Source organism: Sarcophilus harrisii, chromosome 1, assembly GCF_902635505.1.
Source record: "Sarcophilus harrisii chromosome 1, mSarHar1.11, whole genome shotgun sequence".
NCBI classification, from domain to species: Eukaryota; Metazoa; Chordata; class Mammalia; order Dasyuromorphia; family Dasyuridae; genus Sarcophilus; species Sarcophilus harrisii.
Window position 1 is genome coordinate 292,659,545 of NC_045426.1, and position 21,889 is coordinate 292,681,433.

Genomic DNA, 21,889 nt, shown 5'->3' on the forward strand with positions numbered 1-21,889 from the left:
GCAATTATATGCACTACACAGTGTTTTTATTATAGTAGGCTTTGTGACATGTATCTCTGAAGACAGTGATAAGTCTGTGTGAAAGTGGCTGAGTTAATGTGTATCATGTTTTGACTTAGTTGACTTAGCCTAGACTAGATTTAGACTTAATTGGATATAGACAGTCCTAGAGCTACATATAAAATTCCTGAAAGTCCTTATCATTTGTTTAGTTTAGTTTGTTTAGTAAAACGCATGAAAGATAAAAGTATTTTAGATTTAGATTACATAATTTTTATTCACATAAAAGTGAGTTCAATAGGAATATATGACTTTAAAACTAAAAGATACAAATAGACATATAATATAGTAAAGTTTGTTCTTACCCCACACACTGATCCTCTTTTTTGGTATTAGACTGATTTAAAGTTGTCTCCTTTTCTTTTTGTATTCCTGAATCTAAGATGAAAGACCCTGTTCCTTAGGTCATGATTATCTTAATTAACTTTTGGATTTTTCCAGAGGCAAGATCTAAGATAGCCAAAAAATTTATTTAATAGTACAGTAAAATGTGTGCTTTTGAGCCAAGGTTTACAATTTTTAAATTAGGAAATGATCATTGTTTCTTTCTTTTCTCCCTGTGTCAAAGCCAACAGCCAGATTAATTACACCAACCTATGTATGTTTTTAAAGTGTTTTCTTATATTCTACTTAAAAGAAAACCATGACTTTACATATTATATTTGTTTTTGCTATTTTTCTTTTTCTTTTCTTTCTTTCTTTCTTTCTTTTTTTTTTTTTGAGGCAATTGGGATTAAGTGACTTCCCCAGGGTCACACAGCCAAGAAGTGTTAAGTGTCTGAGGCCAGATTTGAATTCAGAATTCAGATCCTGCTGACTTCAGGGGTGGTGCTCTATCCGCTACACAAACTAGCTGCCCCTGTTTTGTTTTTTCACTGAAGATATATAGTAGTACAGATGTGTTATAAGTTAAATCAGTGTTCATGAATTGCTGTGTTAGGAAAAAATATGTTTCAAGTTAAAAAAAACTATTTAAAATTGAACCATTGGGATATAAACATTTTACAAGTTGGGGAATTATTCTGTTTTTTTCCCTAGCATTAAATTTTCTTAATTATGTCTTAATATGTATTATGTAGCTGAAATCTGAAAATTAAAATAACCCCATATTTCTTTTAAAATAATTCTTTAATTAGAACTTTTCCCTGGACGTTTTGCCTCTCTCTTGCTTTCCTCACTGTGGGGGAAGGATTGAAGTAGAAAGAGAAGTATCAAGAGAAAAACTGTGAGGAAGAAACTGATTAATCCTTTATTTCAAAGGATAACTTATTCTCATTCAATGACAGAGAGATGGATAATTCTATATTATTAATAGCAATTAGGAAATATGTCTCAAAAGGTAATTTAATCTAAAAATGTAAATGTTTATGTATGTGTGTTTGAATTTGTTTTGTAGAGGTGAAAAATTAGTGGCTGTAAAGATCCTCAAAAATGAGACCAATGACCCTGCAATTAAAGATGAGTTATTAAGAGAGGCAAATGTCATGCAACAGCTAGACAATCCTTACATTGTCCGAATGATTGGCATATGTGAAGCTGAATCCTGGATGTTAGTCATGGAGATGGCTGAACTTGGTCCACTCAATAAATATCTGCAAAAAAACAAGTAAGTTTACTCTAATTACTCAGTATTTTGGAGAATCCCCTAATAGCAATATCAGTGTTATGTTTTCTTTAGAGCAGAAATGTCACTCAAACAAACAGACTTCACTAAAGCTCACAAAACTCCTAAGTGCTACCCTAACCAGATTAAAATGTGATTGAGAAATACTTAGCAAAATAAATAAAAACACATTAAAGCACAGATAACATTAATAAGGTTCTAAGTCAAGTGTGTGGCCCACAGGGGTCCTTATTTAATGATTTAATGATCTCATTTCTATTTGAGTTTTACACTACTATTCTAATAAGATTCATTAACAGCATATTGCAAATATTTCTAAAATATTTGCTACTACTCTTTTCTCCTTTCATATAGGGACCCACAAAAATGTTAACTGCATAAGGGGAGAATTTCAGTAAATTGTTTCTGAAGGTTCATTTTCTGTTTTATTACATTCAACAAAATTCCAATTCTGTGCCGTCTTGGAAATGTCAAGGAGTGAGGACTTGATTTAATGGTTTTTGTTTTCAGTATTTCATTTTGTTTAGCTTATGCTAGCCAAGTAAAGCCAATAACTTATAAGATGTTTTGACAAGGTATGCTTGCTCATTGGGGTAAATCACTTTGAGACAAATATTTGGGTAAAGCATTTTGCAAGGCAGTACAAAATGTTCTGATTCTGACATTAAACTGGCATCCATGTTTATGAATTTATGAGTTAAATTAAATCCTTCCCAAAGTTTTGTATATTGCACTTACTGTTAACTGATTTTAATACTAAAAGCAAACAATTACCACGTTAGTGTTGATATGAAGTAACTTTCATGAAATGGAAAATTCACTATGAAGCATCTCTATATCTTTTTATCCTATTCTCACATACCATTACATAATTGTAAACAATTTTAAGGAAGAATGACAGCATGGAGTGATAAAGACATTAGCAAAGTGTAAAAGAATAGTCAGAACAAATATAACAAAATAATTCAACTTATTTTGTAACAAAAATTATGGCCAGTAAAATAAAATACTGAAAATTTTACAATAAAAGGATCTCCCCAAATCCCAGAATAGTTTTGATTATCTTATCAGATTGGAAAAATAAAATATGTTTTGTGTACCTCTTTTCCCCACAGCTTCATGTATCTGTGTGTAACAAGAACTAAAACATAAATCTAATTGACATTATTATAGTCCTTCACTTTGCTGAATTCCCAAAGGTGACTGAGAATTTAAAAAAACAGCTTATTTATTTTGTTTACATCATCCTCCAAAAATATGTCTTTTCTACCCTCTCATTTTCCTATAGCATAAATCACATAGTTATGTTAAATGAAGAGCTAGGCTTGCTTCCTTTGAATTTCTTAAAACCTTTTTTTCAAGATTTCTGAAGCTGGTGGTTCTGGAAAATCGGATTTAATTAATGACTTATGGTATATAATTTGCCAAGGTTTTACCATTGTCACGCATACCTGTTGCATTCTAAGATGGAAAAAATCTTAAAAGATTTCTGGGAACAGAAACAAGATGCCAGAGTAGAGAAAGCATTTAGCTGAGCTCTCCCAACAAATGTTGGTCTGATTTTTCTGGTGCAGCAAGATAACTATATAAATATGTATACATATAATGACGTTAACATGTATCTTATATTAAAAATAAAATCAAAATCAAAATAATTGTAGAAAAAATAAAATATTTGGGTGTCTGTCTTCCAAGAGAAACCCAAGAACTATATGAACACAATTGAAAAATACTTTTCACACAAATAAATTCAGAGCTAAACAACTGGAAAAATATGAATTGTTTATGGGTGGGCCAAGCAAATAGACTTCAAACAATAATTCTAGAGTGGCAGATCTAAGAAAAGATCAGAGTGAGATATTCTTCCAACTCAAGAGAACATAGGAGAGCAGAAAGAGAGGTTTGTAATGTAAGGCTGGACTGGAGCATACATGGATAAAACCACAATTGTGGAAGCAGGTAGTGGTGATAGAAGTAGGAGCAACTTCAGGAACTCTCAAGGCAGAGATGATAAGAAATTTGACAACTGGTAAGAAAGAGATTACTATGTGTCTCTGTTCTAGCACTGGACCAGATGTTTTTGGCAATTTCACTGCTTATACCCACTTCAAGGTCAAGGTTGAGAAGAAAACTTTTAGTCAAAAGAGAATGGAAACTCTAAGGGGTACTCACTTCAGGTCCCAGGGGATCAGGGACCCTGAGGAACATTTTTGTTTCTGATTCCAAGAGTGGAGGAGTCCTAGAGAGCAGTGTTGATTTCAGTCCCAAGGGAACAGGAACCTTTGCTCAGTAAAGACCAGAGTGCAGACTAAAAGAGCAGTGTCCATACCTCTTTTCAGATCTCAGCACTTTGAAAGTACAAAAAAACTTCTAAACCCTCAGAAATAGTTCTGAAAAGAGGAGTGTGAAAAAGTCTGAAACTTGAAATAGTCCCACTCTCTGCCACTACTCACTTTGGGAACTAAGTACAATGCTAAAAAAAAAGTCTCAATCAAGAAATAGGGTGGAAGAATGAACAAATGACAAAAAAAGAGCCTCTGTCTTGTTTTCCCCATTTAGTTTTTTGGGTGAGGGGTGAAATAGAAAGAGAAGCATAAAGGGAAAAATGCTACTTTAGTGATAAGAAAGATCAAGAAACAAATGTAGAAGAGGAGAATAAAGTCAAAACAGCTACAAGAAAATCATCAAAGGAAAATATGAATTGGATATAAAGCTAACATGAACATTTGGAGAGCTGAAAAATGATTTTCAAAATCAAACAGGAGTGGTAGAGGAATGAAAGCAAAAGAAGATAATTATTAAAACAAAATTATTGTCCATTCTTCATTTTCTTTTTTTCTTTTCCATAGTTACATGTAAAATAGCATACTTTTATTTGATTATACATATACATTCATTTAAAAATATATTTCTATATGAATCACATTGGGAGAGAAAAATCAGAACAAAATAGAAAAACCATGAGAAAAAAAATAGGAAAAAACATGCCCCAGTTAATGGGCATTTACTCTTTTTCCAGTTCTTTGCCACCACAAAAAGGACTGCTCCAAATATTTTTTATATAAGTGGTCTTTTTCCTCTTTTATGATTTCTGTGGGATACCCAGTAGTGGTACTTCTGGGTCAAAGGGTGTGCACTGTTTTATAACTCTTTGGACATAGTTACAAATTGCTCTCCAGAATGGTTGGATCCTTTCACAACTCCACCAACAATGCTTTAGTGTCCTAGTTTTCCCACATTCCCTTCAACATTTAGCATAATCTTTTTCTGTCATCTTAGTCAATATAAGAGGAATGAAGTGGTATCTCAGAGTTATTTTAATTTGCATTTCTCTGATCAATAGTGATTTAGGGAATTTTTTCATATGACTGTAGCAGGCTTTAATTTTGTTATTTGAAAATTATTCATATCCTTTGACCATTTATCAATTGGGAAATGACTTGTAGTATTATAAATTTCACTCAGTCCTTTATATGTAGAAATAAGGCCTTTATCAGAAATACTGGCTTTAAAAATTGTTTCACGTCTAAATCTTCATTTTGACATTATTTTCGTATGAGGTGTGAGATGTAGGTCTATGCCAAGTTTCTGACATATTTTCCACTTTCCCAGAAATTTTTGTCAAACACTTGAGATCTCATCCCAGAAGCTGGGTTTGTCAAACAGTAGATTAATATAGTGATTGATTATTGTGTCATGTGTTCACTGATTAACCACTCTTATTTCTTAACTAATACCAGAAGATTTTGATGACTTCTAGTTAATAATATAGTTTTAGATCTAGTATTGCTAGGATATCATTCTTTGCTTTAAAAAATAATACATTTGATATTTTTTTTACCTTTTCTTTTTCCAGAAGAATTTTGTTAATATTTTACTAGCTCCATAAAATAATTTTATGGCAGTTTGATTGGCATGGCACTGAATAAGGATAATAATTTAGAATTGTCATTTTTATTACATTTGCTTGGTCCACCCATAAACAATTCATATTTTTCCAGTTGTTTAGCTCTGAATTTATTTGTGTGAAAAGTATTTTTCAATTGTGTTCATATAGTTCCTGGGTTTGTCTTGGAAGGTAGACACCCAAATATTTTATTTTTTTCTACAATTATTTTTATTTTGATTTTATTTTTAATATGTTAAGATACATGTTAACATCATTATATGTATACATATTTATATAGTTATCTTGCTGCACCAGAAAAATCAGACCAAGAAGTAAGAAAAAGAAAAAACTGAGAAATGAAACAAAATGTAAGAAATAACAACAGCAAGAATGAGAATGCTATATTGTGGTCCAAACTCAGTTCCCACATTCTTTTCTTTGGGTGTAGATGCCTCTCTTTATCACTGAACAAATGGAACTGCTTTGAATCATCTCATTGTTGAAGAGAGCCATCTCTATCAGAATTGATCATTGTATAGTCTTTTTGTTGCCATGTATGATCATCTGGTTCTGCTCTTTTTCTTTCCAAGCCTCTTTGAAATCATTCCCCTGGTCATTTTTTACAGAACAACAATATTCCATAACATTCATATACCATAATTTATTCAGTCATTCTCCAATTGATGGGCATCCACTCAGTTTCCAATTTCTTGCCACTACAAAAAGGCTGCCACAAACATTTATGCGCATGTGGGTTCCTTTCCCTCTTTTAAAATCTCTTTGGGATATAATCCTAGTAGAAACACTGCTGGATCAAAGGGACTGCACATACACAGTTTGATAACTTTTTGAGCATAGTTCCAAATTGCTCTTCAGAATGGTTGGATCAATTCACTGTTCCATCAAAAATGTATCAGTGTCCCAGTTTTCCCACATCCCTCCAATGTTCATCATTATCATTTCCTGTCATCTTATCCAATCTGACAGGTATGTAGTGGTATGTCAGAGTTATCTTAATTTGCATTTCTCTGATCAATAATGATTTGGAGCACCTTTTCATGTGACTACAAATAATTTCAATTTCTTCATCTGAAAATTGTCTGTTCATATACTTCGGCCATTTATCAATTGGAGAATGGTTTGAACTATTATAAATTTGAGTTAATTCTCTATATATTTTAGAAATGAGGCCTTTATCAGAATCTTTGGATGTAAAAATGTTTTCCCAGTTTATTTCATCCCACCTAATTTTTCATTAATTTTGTTTCTACAAAGACTTTTTAACTTAATATAATCAAAATTATCTATTTTGTTATCAGTAATGATCTCTAGTTCTTCTTTTGTCACAAATTCCTTCTTCCTTCACAGATCTGAGAGGTAAACTATCTTATGTTTTTCTAATTTGTTTATGATATCATTCTTTATGTCTAGATCATGAACTCATTTCAACCTTATCTTGGTATACAGTGTTAAGTGTGGGACCATGCCTAGTTTCTGCCATACTAATTTCCAATTTTCCCAGTAGTTTTTGTCAAATAGTGAATTCTTATCCCCAAAGTTGGGGTCTTTGGGTTTGTCAAACACTAGACTCCTATAGTTATTGACTATTTTGTTCTGTGAATCTAACCTATTCCACTGATCAACATCTTTATTTCTTAGCCAGTATCAAATGCTTTTGATGACCACTGCTTTATAATATAGTTTAAGATCTGGTACAGCTAAGCCACCTTCATTTGCTTTTTCTCTTCATTAATTCCCTTGAAATTGTTGATCTTTTGTTCTTCCAGATGAATTTTATTGTCATTTTTTCTAGTTCAGTAAAATAGTTTCTTGGGAGTTTGGTATAGAACTAAATAAATAGATTAGTTTAGGTAGTATTGTCATCTTTATTATGTTCGTTCAACCTATCCAAGAGCACTTAATATTTTTTCCAATTGCTTAGATCTGACTTTATTTGTGTGGAAAGTGTTTTGTAGTTTTGCTCATATAGTTCCTGACCCTTACTTGGCAGATAGATTTCCAAATATTTTATCCTATCTACAGTTATTTTAAATGGAATTTCTCTTTGTATCTCTTGTTGTTGGATTTTGTTAATGATGTATAAGAATGTTCATGATTTATGTGGATTTATTTTGTATCCTGCAACTTTACTAAAGTTGGGGACTACTTCTAATGGTTTTTTAGTTGATTCTCTAGAGTTCTCTAAGTATGCCATCATATCATCTTCAAAGAGTGATGATTTGGTTTCCACATTATCTACTCTTAATTCCTTTAATCTCTTTTTCTTCTCTTATTGCCAAAGCTAGCATTTCTAACACAATACTGAATAATAATGGTGATAGTGGGCAACCTTGTTTCACCCCTGATGTTATTGGGAATGGTTCCAGTTTATCCCCATTACATATGATGCTTACTGATGGTTTTAAATAGATGCTCCTGACTATTTTAAGGAAAAGTCCATTTATTCCTATATTCTCTAATGTTTTTAATAGGAATGGGTATTGGATTTTATCAAATACTTTTTCTGCATCTCGAGATAATCATATGGTTTTTGTTAATTTGGTTATTGATATAGTTTTCCTAATATTAAACTAGCCCTGCATTCCTGGTATAAATCCTACTTGTTCATGGTATATTATCCTGGGGATGATTTTCTGTAATCTCTTTGCTAATATTTTATTTAAGATTTTTGCATCAATATTCATTAGGGAGATTGGTCTATGATTTTCTTTCCCTGTTTTTTGTCCTACCTAGTTTAGGTATCAGTACCATGTCTGTGTCATAGAGGAATTTGGTAGGAGTCTTTCTTTCCTTATTTTTTCAAATAGTTTATATAGTATTGGAGTTAATTGTTCTTTAAATGTTTGGTAGAATTCACATGTAAATCTATCTGGTCCTGAGGATTTTTTCTTAGGGAATTGATTAATAGCTTGTTCTCTTTCTTTTTCTAAAATGGAACTCTTCTGTTAATCTGGGCAATTTATATTTTTATAAGTATTCCTCCATTTCACTTAGGCTGTCAAATCTATTAGCATAATATTGGGCAAGGTAACTCCTAATTATTGCTTTAATTTTCTCTTCATTGGTGAAAAGTTCTCCCTTTTCATTTTTGAGTTAACAATTTGGTTTTCCTATTTCCCTTTTCTAATCAAATTAACTAAAGGTTTATCTATTTTTTCATAAAACCAACTCTTAGTTTTATTTATTCAATAGTTTTTTTTAACTTTCAATTTTACTGATCTTTCCTTATTTTTAGAATTTCAAGTTTGGTATTTGATTGGAGGTTTTTAATTTGTTCTTTTTCTAGTTTTTTTAGTTGCAAATCCAATTCATGGCTCTTCTCTTTCTCTATTTTATGTAAGAAAGCATTTAGAGATAAAAATTTCCCCTTATTACCACTTTGACTGCTTCCCATACCATAAATTTTGGTATGTTGTAGTATTTTTATTGTAGACACAATTATTGATTGTGTCTATGGTTTGCTGTTACACATATTCATTCTTTAGGATGAGATTATTTAGTTTCCAATTACTTTTTGGTCTATTTTCCCCTGGCCTTTTATTAAATGTAATTTTTATTGCATCGTGATCTAAAAAAATGTATTTAATATTTCTGCCTTTCTGCATTTGATTTTGAGGTCTTCATGTCCTAATATATAGGTTCCTTGAACTGCTGAGAAGAAAGTGTACTCCTTTCTGTCTCCATTCATTTTTCTCCAAAGATCTATTATATCTAGCTTTTCTAGCATTCTATTTACCTCTTTAACTTCTTTTTTATTTGTTTTGTGGTTTAATTTATCTATTTTTGAGAGAGCAAGGTTGAGATCTCCCACTATTATAATTTTTGCTGTCTATTTCTTCTTGCAACTCTCTTAACTTCTCCTTTAGGAATTTAGATGCTACACCAATTGGTGCACATATGTTTAATATTGATATTTCTTCATTATTTATGGTACTCTTTAACATGATATAGTTTCCTTCCTTATCTCTTTTCATTAGATCAATTTTGCTTTTGCTTGATCTGAGATCAGGATGGCTACCCCAGCTTTTTTTTTTTACTTCACCTGAAGCACAATATCTTCTTCTGCAGCCTTTAACCTTTACTCTATATGTATAATTCTGCTTTAAATGTGTTTCTTGTAAACAATATATTGTAGGATTCTGGCTTTTCATCTAGTCTTCTATCCACTTATACTTTATGGGAGAGTTCACCCATTCACATTTACAGTTAAAAGTACTAATTCTGTATTTCCTACCATCTTATTAACCCCCAGTTATACTTTTCTCTTTCCTTTTCCCCTTTCCCTCCTCCTCAGTATTTTACCTATGACCACTACTTGTCTCAAGTAGTCCTCCCCCTTTAGAGACCCTCCCTCTTTCTTATACCTTTCCCCTACTATTTCTGTTTTCCCTTCATTTTGGCCTATCCCTTTTTCCCCTTTCCCTTCCCACTTTTCTATAAGGTGAGAGAAGTTTTTTGATGAAATCAAATATATCTAATATTCTTTCTTTGAGCCAAATCTGATGAGAGTAAGATTTACACGATATTCATTGCCCTCCGTTCTTTCCCTCAATTTCCTCAATCTCTTTGCTTCTTGCTGAGATGTAATTTCCCTCATTTTACCTCCACTTTCCCTTTTTTTTCTGGTACAATCCCCTTTTCACCTCTAGTTTCTTTTTTATATTATAACAGTAAAATCAAATTATACATGCACTTTCTATGTATATCCATAACAAAAATATAGTTGTCAAATTTTTTTTCACCTTTTTATGCTTTTCTTGAGTTGTATATTTGGAAGTAAATTTTTGTTGTTGTTGTTTAGCTCTGGTCTTTTCATCAAAAATAATTGGAATTCACCAGTTTCATTGAATTTCCATCTTCTTCTCTGAAAGAAAATACTCAGTTTAGCAGGGTAATTTATTCTTGGCTGCATTCCAAGTTCCTTCACCTTTTGGAATATCAGATTCCAGGTCCTTTGATCCTTTAAAATGGAAGCTGCTAGGTCCTGAGTAATTCTTATTATGGCTCCTTAGTATTTGAATTGTTTCTTTCTGACTGTTTGTAATATTTTTTCCTTGGTCCAATAGTTCTGAAATTTACCCACAGTATTCCTTGGAGTTTTGATTTTGGGGTCTCTTTCAGGAGATGTTCAGTGAATTTTTTCAATGGTTATTTTACCTTCGGATTCTATAATATCAGGGCAGTTGTCTTGGATGATTTCCTAAAAAATGGTATCTAGGCTGTTTTTTCATTATGTATTTCAGGCAGTCCAATAATCCTCAAATTGTATCTCCTAGATCTATTTTCCAGGTCAGTTGTTTTCCCAATTAGGTACTTCTCATTTTTTCTATTTTTTCTTTTCTTTTCTGTTTTTTTTTTTTTTTTTTTGGTTTTGCTTGACTGATTCTTGTTGTCTCATTGTAACCCCCATTTTACTATTCTCTCTTTCCTTTCACCTTTTCCCTCTTCAAAAGTGTTTTGTCTCTGACCAGCTTTTTTTCTGGTAGGCCTTCTTTTCTATCACCTTTCCCCCTTTCCGTATTCCTTTCCTCTTCTACTTTCCTGCAAAGTAAGAAAGATTTCTATACTTGTTTGGAGTGTGTATGTTATTTTCTCTTTGAGTCAATTCTGGTGAAAGTCCATTCACTCCCTCTCCCCTCCCTTTCCGTTTCTTGCCTCTTATGTCCCTTTCCCTTTGTAATACTCTCTCACCTTTAGATTTTTAAAAATTTTTTAGATATTTCTTTATATTCAACTCACATCTCAGACTTTTATTTATAGATACTTCTAACTGAGAATTGATTCTAATGAGAAAGTTATTATCTGTTATAAGTATCATCTTCCCATGAAAGAATTTAAATAGATAAATCTTGTTAAGTGCCTTATGATTTCCTTTCCTGATGACCCCTTTATCACTTCAGTCTTGTAGTTGAAAACCAGATTTTCTATTCAGAGCTGGTCTTTTCATCATGAATGCTTGAAAGATCTCTATTTCATATAAATTTTCCCTTTTCCTCTGAAGGATCATACCAACTTTTGCTAGATAGATGACTCTTGGTTGAAATCCTAGCTCCATTGCTGTTTATGAACATCATTCAGACCCTCTGATCCTTTAAAGTAGAAACTATTAAATCTTGTGTTATCCTTGAATGTGACTCCACTATACTTGAATTGTTTCTTTCTGAATATTTGCAATCTTTTCTCCTTGACCTGGGAGTTTCAGAATTCGGGTATAATATTCCTGTAAAATTTTCATTTCGGGGTATTTCAGGAAGTAATTGATGGATTCTTTCAATTTTGATTTTACCTTCTGGTTCTAGAATATCAGGACATTTTTTTCTGGATAATTTCTTGAAAGATAATATACAGGCTCCTTTTTTTTTTTTTTTTTTTTTTTTTTGATCATGGCTTTCAAGTAAACCAATAATTTTTAAATTATCTGTCCTGCATATATTTTCCAGGTCAGTTGTTTTTCCCAGTGAGCTATTTCACATTGTTTTCTATTTTTTCATTCTTTTGGTTTTGTTTTATTGTATTTTGATTTTTTTATGAAGGCATTAGCTTCCATTTGCTCAATTCTAATTTTTACGAAATTATTTTCCTCAGTGGCCAATTTTGCTTTTTAAATCATTCTCCTAATTAGCCCTTTGAATTTCTTTTTGCACCATTCTCAATTCTTTTCTTAATTTTCCTCTATTTATCTTATTTGATTTTCAAATCCCTTTTGAACTCTGCTGTGGGCTGAGACCAATTCTTATTTTTCTTGGAAGCTTTGGATGTAGGAGCTTTGATTTTGCTATCATCTTCTGTGTATTTTGATCTTTCTTGTCACCTTAGCTTTCTGTGATCACAATCTTTTAGTGTTGAGAAGATGATTATAAAAGATCCATCATGAAAAATATTTTCTACCTTCAGAGAGAGAATGCAGATTGAACTTTTTTTTAATTTTTTTTTTATTTAATAGGCTTTTATTTACAGGTTATATGCATGGGTAACTTTACAGCATTGACAATTGCCAAACCTCTTGTTCCAATCTTTCCCCTCCTATCCTCCTCCCCCTCCCCCAGATGGCAGGATGACCAGTAGATGTTAAATATATTAAAATACAAATTAGATACACAAAGTATACATGACCAAACTGTTATTTTGCTGTACAAAAAGAATCAGACTCTGAAATACTGTACAATTAGCCGGTGAAGGAAATCAAAAATGCAGGTGGGCAAAAATATAGGGATTGGGAATTCAATGTAATGATTTTTAGTCATCTCCCAGAGTTCTTTCGCTGGGTGTAGCTGGTTCAGTTCATCACTGCTCCATTGGAAATGATTTGGTTGATCTCATTGCTGAGGATGGCCAGGTCCATCAGAACTGGTCATCCATCATATAGTATTGTTGAAGTATATAATGATCTCTTGGCCCTGATCATTTCACTCAGCATCAGTTCGTGTAAGTCTCTCCAGGCCTTTCTGAAAGCAGATTTAACTTTTTAAAAAACTTTATTTTTTGTTTTCTTTGTCTGCATTTTCATTTGCAACATGACTAATATTGAAATATGTCTTGCATAACTTCATATATCAGATTTCTTTGTTTCTCAAAGAAGGGGGAGACTAGTAAAGAGGGAGAAAATTTGGAACTCAAAATTTTAAAAAAGATTTTTAACTTTTTTCATGTAATTGGGAAATATTAAATAATTAAAATTATTTTAAAAAACAAAAAATAAGAATGAATTTTATTAGAGTTGTTTATATGAAAGAAGTTTTTGTTTCAGTATTTTTTTTCTTGTCATAAAAATTAAATATTGGCTTACTAAGGACCTGTTTATTATTTTCAGGCATGTCAAGGATAAGAATATCATAGAGCTGGTTCACCAAGTTTCTATGGGGATGAAATATTTGGAGGAAAACAATTTTGTACACAGAGATCTGGCTGCAAGGAATGTCTTATTAGTTACCCAACATTATGCCAAAATCAGTGATTTTGGACTTTCAAAAGCACTTAATGCTGATGAAAATTATTACAAGGTAAGTATATTCCATCTATGTCATTAGTAACTCTTCCTTTAAAAAAAAAAACTGGAATTCAGATCTACTTTTCTGCAATGATTTTATTAACAGTAGCATTTAAAAAATTATTTAAAACCAATTATATGCCAAAAATATCCTTTGTTATGAAAATTTTTGTCTCCTACAGTTATATAAGACCTTTTGCAAATTGTCAAATCATTGGTCTTACACCCATTGCTCCTTTTTTTAACCCTTTAATGCCATTTCTATAAAACAGAGAAAAAAAGTAAAATCTTTTTCTTTTCTGTATGGGTGCCCCTAGCCATTGTTAGCCATGTAACATCTTACATTACTCTTTCAAAATATATGGAATTAGGAAGTTATAAATTATTTTTACAAGTTTTACAATATATACAATATTTATATAATTTATACAATATATTTATATAGATCGAATTTGGTAGAAACGATGGCTTGTGTTTATTGAACAGTTCTTTTACTTATGGAGTTTGTAAATAAATTTATAGTTTTATAGTTTAATAGTAAATAATAATATAGTAATAGTAAACAGTAAAATACAAGTCATGTATATTTATATATACTTATCCATATATATAAAGGGAACATTTTTATGATTTATTTAAAAATTTTTGAACTTCAAATGGTCATTTTTATGTACATAGTAGAGCAAAAAAAGCCTTTAGTTTGTACATGAATCTATAGAACTTTTGTGTACTTTTTGCTTGTCTTTTAAAACAAGTTTTTAAAAATTTAACATGTCTATCTGAAAATCATGCAATTTATTTTTTATTCTTTTTGTCTTTCATTTCTATGCATTTTTAAAAAGCTGCTTCATTGACCCTGTTTGTTGCCCTATACTTACCCTTCCTTTATTTCTTCATCTTCAAGCTGGAAAAAAGAAAAGAAAAAAATCCCTTTGACTAAATATGGATAGTCAAGCAAAACAAATTTCCACATTGGCTATATGTGAACATCTATGTCTTATTCTGTATCTTTGGAAGGGTGGTTGCTCAATGTATTTATTAGAGTTTTTAATCTTTCAAAATGTTTATTTATAATGTTGCTATTATTATATAAATTGTAGTCCATATTGTTATCACTTCATTCTGCATCAATTCATGGAGTTCTTTCCAAATTTCTCTGAAATTGTTTTTTTTCTTATTTTCCCTATCTCTCCAACAAGTGTCCTTTTTATTCTTTACCATGTATAACAATATGATGGATATGAGGAAGAACTTCAGAATTGTTTTAATTTGCATTCTTTAATTTTGAAGTTCTGAAAATTCATTGATCCTTAAAATCCTTTCATGGGGTCCACAAGATCAAAAATGTTTTCATTATAATGTCAAAAAATTAGTTGCTCATTAAAACACTGCCCTCTGTTTCATCTATATATCTATGTGAAGCTTAATTTTCTTGATATTTTTAAACAAAAAGCACATATCCCAAAAGGTTAAATAAAGAAGCAAATATGAGAATCCAGCTATCTTTTATTAAGTCAAATATTAAAGAATTTGGCAAAGTTATGTAAAACAGTCACTTTTCTCATAATTTTGTTATTTTTCATAAGAGATGTCTTATATATACATGTTAATATATAATGAGTTTATTGTTATTTTAAGTAAACTAATAAATATTTTTAAAAATTAATGAGTTTTGAGGCAGCTAGGTGGCACAGTGGATAGATAAAGCACCAGCCCTGAAGTCAGGAGGACCTGAGTTCAAATCTGATCTCAGACACTTAACATTTTCTAGCTATGTGATGCTGGGCAAATCACTTAACCCCAATTGCCTCAGCAAAAAAAATAAATTAATTAATGAGTTTTAACTTCTAATCCAATATAATCCAGCTTTTTAAAATTCTTGACAATATTTAAAACTTTAAAGGGTTCTTTAAATTTAAAAAGTTTGAAACATGCTTATCTAATTATTAGTGATTTCGAGCATTTCAATGGTTGTTAATAGTTTTGATATATTCCCTTGAAAATTGCATTTGTATCACATTGACCATCTCAGTTTCTTATGTCTTGGAAAGGACAACTTTGTTAGAGAAACATGCTGTGAAATTTTTTCCCCAAGTTTCAGTTTCCCTTCTAATTTCATCTACATCAGTTTTGTTTATGCAATTTTTTTTACTTTTTTTACTTCTTTACCTTATGTCATGTACTCCTTCCCTTATTTAGTCATAAAAGATCCTCCAACTTCAAATACAGTGTTGTTGCTACTTCTTGATGTTTTTATATGTTATTGTTTTATGTGTGCCTATTTCCTCAAAGTTGTTACATTATAAATTGGAACTTTCTAAAGAGATTTGCAGGGATGTTGAGATTAAAGTATTAAACTGCAAAGAGTTTTCTCTCTGAGGAAGAATCACATTGCAGTGAACCTATTTTTTGCTATAGATTCTATGATGTTCCATTGCCACAGGAATACTTTGGGTTTATCCCCTTTATTAAAATTAATTTCTCAGTATTTCTCTTGTTACTCATTGGTCTTTTCTTATAATATGTGTGTATATATATATATATATATATATATATATATATATATATATATATAAAATCATTTGTTCTTAGGCACAAACTCATGGAAAGTGGCCAGTCAAGTGGTATGCTCCGGAATGTATCAATTATTACAAATTCTCTAGTAAGAGTGATGTTTGGAGCTTTGGAGTGCTAATGTGGGAAGCATTTTCCTATGGACAGAAGCCTTATAAAGTGAGTTATTATTAATTGGTTAGTATATATTTAATTAGGTACCCATTCACTCAGGTAAGTAGCAAAAAATAAATCAAGTGAGAAATAAAGCTCACCCTACTATATTTAAAATGGCACAAATTGATTTCTAGATGTGCGTTGCATGAGAGAATCATCTTCAGCCTTTTTTTTTAAAATTAGAATTAATTTATTGAAATTTTCCTCTTGGCATTCTGAAATAGAAATTTTTCCATACTATAAGACTAGAACAATACCGTGAATTTCTTATTCTATGTGCTTGAGTATGGGAGCTAAAGTGGTGGCTATTTTTTTTTAACCTAGAAACAGCTAATTTGAGGAGTTTCTTTGTAGCATATTAAAATCAAATTTCTAGGAAGTTATTTTCTCCTCTACAATTATACCTACTATTATAGAAATTCTCCACTAAGGTATTTTTTCCTAATTCCTCATCATTTTATGGAAATAATCTTGAGTTGTTCTCAAAGATTCTGCCATCACCATGTGAATTCTATTGGCTGTTACCAAGTACAAACCTAGATAGGTGTGGAGACCCTTATCACCAGAAGGTTGGTAATTAAGTGATACAGTTTTTGGCTTACAGAGATGTCTACAAAGACATGGGATCCTTTCAGTTTTTAATGTTGAAGGATAAAGTGAAATTATGGATTTTTTGAAGTATTGAAAAACTTTTAATTGAATTAACCCTCTGTAATAACTTAGGTTCTATTACATAATGTGGATTTTCTTTTTTGATCTGTAACCCTGTAAGGTGATACTGTAAAAAAGAAAAAGTTGATTTATAAAGTGATATTAGAAATATAGTTTTATCCTCATCATAGAAGTGAAAATACTACTTATCAATAACATAACAATGCATGAGGGTTACTGATGAGTTGTTATTCATTATGTTTCTTTTCAGTCTGATGCCTGAGTAATTTCCAAAGAGTTAAGTTAGATAAGAAAAAAATTTCACCCTTTCTTTCTTTTATATATACTCTATCCAGATTTATCACTTAAGCCAGATTCTGATTATTTACTTGGACTTCAACATTCCAACATTTCCTTAAATAACCAAATTTCGTCATTCACTCTGTAAGACTGAGGTCTGATTTATCCCTCCATTCTTCTTCAGAAACACACAAAAAAATAGTCACACCCTCCAATTCCCTAGTAAAGAACTCTGAAATTTTTACTTTCTTTTATCCCATCTCTCTATGCTTTATTTCTCTTAAACCTATTGTTCTCACTATGCAATCTCTCTATCCTTCAGTATTTCACCAGATCATCACTCTTGCTCTGCCTATATTCTTATTACTTCCTAATCTTGACCTTTTTAATGAGCCAGTTTAAATAGACATCAGTTTTTACTCTCAAAACCTTTTGCTTCTTTCACACCATGACAAAACTCGCACCTTTACAAATTTTAATCCTAGATTGCTCCCAGCTTCTGCCATCATTCCTACTCACATTCTACTGATTAGAATTGGAAGTCATAAAACTTTGCAAATCATATCTACTAAATTTATATTTTAGCTGATCTTAATAGGGTTTTCATTTTGAAAATTCAACTCTTTCACTCTTCCCTAATTAATTCTCTATACTGCTGATTACTGTGGACTATTTAAAATGTTTTCTTCTTTCATCAGGTGTTTTACAGTGCCCTCCCAGTTGTGTCTCTCACCTAAATGACTTGACTAAAGAAATCATTCACCAAAAGATCCCTTTTCTCCTTTCTTCCTTATATCACTATTTCTTGATATCATCCATATCATCTTTTCCTTTGTCACAGATTTTAAAAAAAATCTATTTTCTTTAACAAAGCCAACCCCTTTAATACTCTGCTAATGTAATCCTTTCCCTTCTTTGACAGCAATATAACCTCTTTGCACCCGCAGTTATGTCTACTCTCTATAATGTTTAGTGTCTCTCTACTACAGATTCCTTCCCTATTGTCTACAGGAACTGCAGGTTTCTTTGCACTGTCTCTAATGCACTCATTCCTCTTCCATCTTTAAAAAACCCTCACTAAATCCTGCTATCCATGATAATTATCATTCTATGTCTATTCTTTTTCTCTTAGCCAAATTCTTTTTAAAAGTCTTCTACATTCTATGTCTTTTAATCTCCACTTATTCTCTCTTTAATCCATTGCATTTTAGTATTTAACAGCCTCCTCATTCACTTGAAACTGCTCTCTTGATTGACAAAGCTATTGGCCCTTTCTCAACCATTATCCTTCTTAATTTCTCTGAAGGCTTTGACAAATGTTGACCACACTTGCCTCCTCTTTTCTCCTCTCTGGACAGAGTCTCTGATTAGCCTCACAGATATCTGACTGCTCCTTCTTAGTCCTCTTGGCTGATTCTTCATCTACTAACTTTGGTTTTTCTTCAAGGCTCTGTCCTTTGACAGAGGGGAACATTTTGTTCTCACTCATATGTTCAATATAATTTGGATTTTAATCACTCTTTTCTTTAACTTGGGCATTTTACACAGGTTCAATTTCTATGCTTACACAATCCTATTGTCTTCTAAATTTTAATCTCACATCACAGAATGCTTATTAAAAATTTTGAAATCGAGGTCTCATAGATGTCTTATACTCAAACATGAATTTAAACTTAAAACAGAACTTATTATCCCTATATCAGAACCTACCCCTTACAAATATTTTTTGTTGAGTACACCACCATCTTTCTGTTGACTTTGGTTACCAGCACTATTGTTATCTTTAATTTCTCACTCCAAATATTTGATCAGTCATTAATCTTGTTCTTATCTCTACATCTCCCACACCACTCACATCTCTCTCTGTCTTCTCACACCATTACCACAATAGTTTAAACCCTTATCACCTCTTGTCTACACTGTATCTCATTTAATTTCCCCATCTCTATCCTCTCTCTATCCTCCATAGAACAGCCACAGTAATTTCCTTAAAATAAGTCACATTACCTCTTCTAATTAATAAAAAAAAAAAAACTTCTATGTTTGACATGTAAATCTAACACTATTCCCCTTCTTACATTTGATCTGTCACACTGTACTTCTTCAACTATTCTGTAATCCAGTATATCTACCAATTTGCTAATCTGTATACATTACCACTTATCTGCATGACTTTGCTTTAGATGTACCACATCTCTGGAATACACTCCTTCCTTATTTCTATCTCTCAGAATACCAGATTTCTTTCAAGATTCAGTTCATGTACTATCTGCTGTATAAAACCTTTTCTAACAAACCATAGCACCAATATTAGAACATTTTGTTCCCCAAAGTATCATCAATTTATTTTGTATATTTTACATAAAGAACATGCTCTCTCTTAATTAAAGGGTAGGGACTGTTTCACTTATGCCTTTGAATTACTATTGCTTAGTTCAATATTGGACATATGACAGGTGATTAACGAATGCTTGTAAATTGATCGATGAATTGTTTGATCAGAGTTGATGTCATTACTGTATGTTATTACTGTAATGAATTCTGAAGATAATATGCCTAATTAACTTTCCATCATGATGATGGCCATCATCATGAAATAAATGTGTAGATTATGATGCTTTAAAATCCTTGAATCAAAGAAATTGGTATAAACATACTTGAATACTTTTATTGTGAATTGCAGTAGAAATAGTTACTATACATATCTATTTGATTGCTTCAAATCCCTTTCACTTTTCTAGGGAATGAAAGGAAGTGAAGTTTCAGCAATGCTAGAAAAAGGAGAGCGGATGGAATGTCCTACAGGTTGTCCAAGTGAAATTTATGATCTAATGAAACTATGTTGGACATACGAGTGAGTAAAAAATTTTACCCTACTGCTTTATAAAACTGCTTTATTTAATTAGTCAGGTCCCTCTTTTTCATATGTATGGACCTGTATAAGATATGTATGTACACATAGCTTGTCTAAATGCTGCTCACCACTAGGTGGCATAGATAGATATCTTAGGAATTGCCAAACACTCTCTAAAAAGGACTAACTGCTTTGAGAAGGGAAGGTCATAGTTGAGCATTTGCTCATTTTCTTTCCCATTTCCAAGATAAGTGCCACACTAATTGTCCACTTCTTCCTAAAACAGTAAGCAATTTGATATAGGTTACGTACGTGCAATCATGTAAAACATTTTCATCTCGTGAAAGAACAAACAGACTAAAAGGGGAAAAAATAAAGTGAAAATAGTATGTGTTGATTTGCATTCACAGTCCATCAGTTCTTTCTGTAGAGGTGGATAGCATTCCGTCATGAGTTTTTGGAATTTTCTTAGATTTTTCTTTTGCTGAGAATAGTTAGGCCATTCATAGTTGATTGTCACACAATATTATAGTTACTTTGTACAATGTTCTCCTGGTTTTGCTCATTTCACTTTGTATCAATTTGTGTAACATTTTTTCTAAAATCCACTTGGTCATTATTTCTTATAGTGTAATAGCATTCCATTGCATTCATAATAACATTCCATTATATTCATATACCCCGACTTTTTCAGCCATTCACCAATTGATGGGCATCTTCTCAATTTCCAATTCTTTGCCACCACAAAAAGAGCTGCTATGAATATTTTTGTTCATGTGAATCTTTTTCCATTTTTATAATGTCTTTGGGATGTATCCCAAACACACCTAGTAGTGGTATTGCTGGATCAAAAATATATGCACTTTGATTGCTATTTTGGTTTAATTCCTAATTACTCTCCAGAATGGTTGGATCAATTCCACCAGTATTGCATTAGTGTCTTAATTTTCCCATATCTTCTCCAACATTTATCATTTTTTCTGTCACATTAGCCAATTTGACAGGTGTGATATGCTACCTCAGAGTTGTTTTAATTTGTAATTCTCTAATCAAAAGTGATTTAAAGGATTTGTTCATATGAGCACAGATAATTTTGATTCTTCTGAAAACTATCAATTTATGTGCTTTGATCATTTTATCAATTGGGAAATGCCTTATATTCAAATAAATTTGGCTTAGTTCTCTATGTATTTGAGAAATGAAGCCTATCAGAGATACTTGCTGTAAAATTTGTTTCCCTGCTTTTTGCTTTCCTCCTAATCTTTGTTGCATTTATTTTATTTCTATAAAACCTTTTAAATTTAATGTAATCAAAATAGTCCATTTTACATTTTGTGATGTTCTCTTTCTTTCATCTGGTCATAAATTCCTTCTTTCTCCATGGATCTGACGTAAACTGTTCTATAAAACTCTTCTAATTTGCTTCTGATGTCACCCTTTATGTCTAAATCATGAACCTAAAGTGTAAGATGTTGGTCTATAAGTAGTTATGCCTAGTCGTTTTATAGTTTTCGCAGAAGTTTTTGTCAGATAGTTAGTTTTTATCACAGTCTTGTCCCATCACTGTATTTCTTATCCAATACTGGATAGTTTGGTGGCCATCACTTTAAATTATACTTTGAGATTTGGTATAGCTAGGACACCTTCCTTTGCATTTTTTCTCATTAATTGCCTTGATATTCTTGACCTTTTGTTTTTCCAGATAATTTTTTTTAAGTTCTACAAAATAATGTTTTGGTAGTAAATTGGTGTGACACTGTATAAATAAATTAA

At 31.5% G+C, this 21,889-nt stretch overlaps 1 protein-coding gene across 2 annotated transcripts in view; it reads left to right on the plus strand.

Moving 5' to 3' along the window:
- The window catches only part of SYK (spleen associated tyrosine kinase), a 154,704-nt gene that overhangs the window by 111,202 nt on the left and 21,613 nt on the right, over window positions 1-21,889 (plus strand). For both annotated transcript variants that reach the window (XM_031943755.1, XM_031943761.1), the window contains 4 exons: window positions 1,457-1,666; window positions 13,405-13,594; window positions 16,174-16,314; window positions 20,004-20,116. In XM_031943755.1, the coding sequence (XP_031799615.1) occupies window positions 1,457-1,666; window positions 13,405-13,594; window positions 16,174-16,314; window positions 20,004-20,116 (654 nt within the window). The remainder of the gene's footprint in view (window positions 1-1,456; window positions 1,667-13,404; window positions 13,595-16,173; window positions 16,315-20,003; window positions 20,117-21,889) is intronic.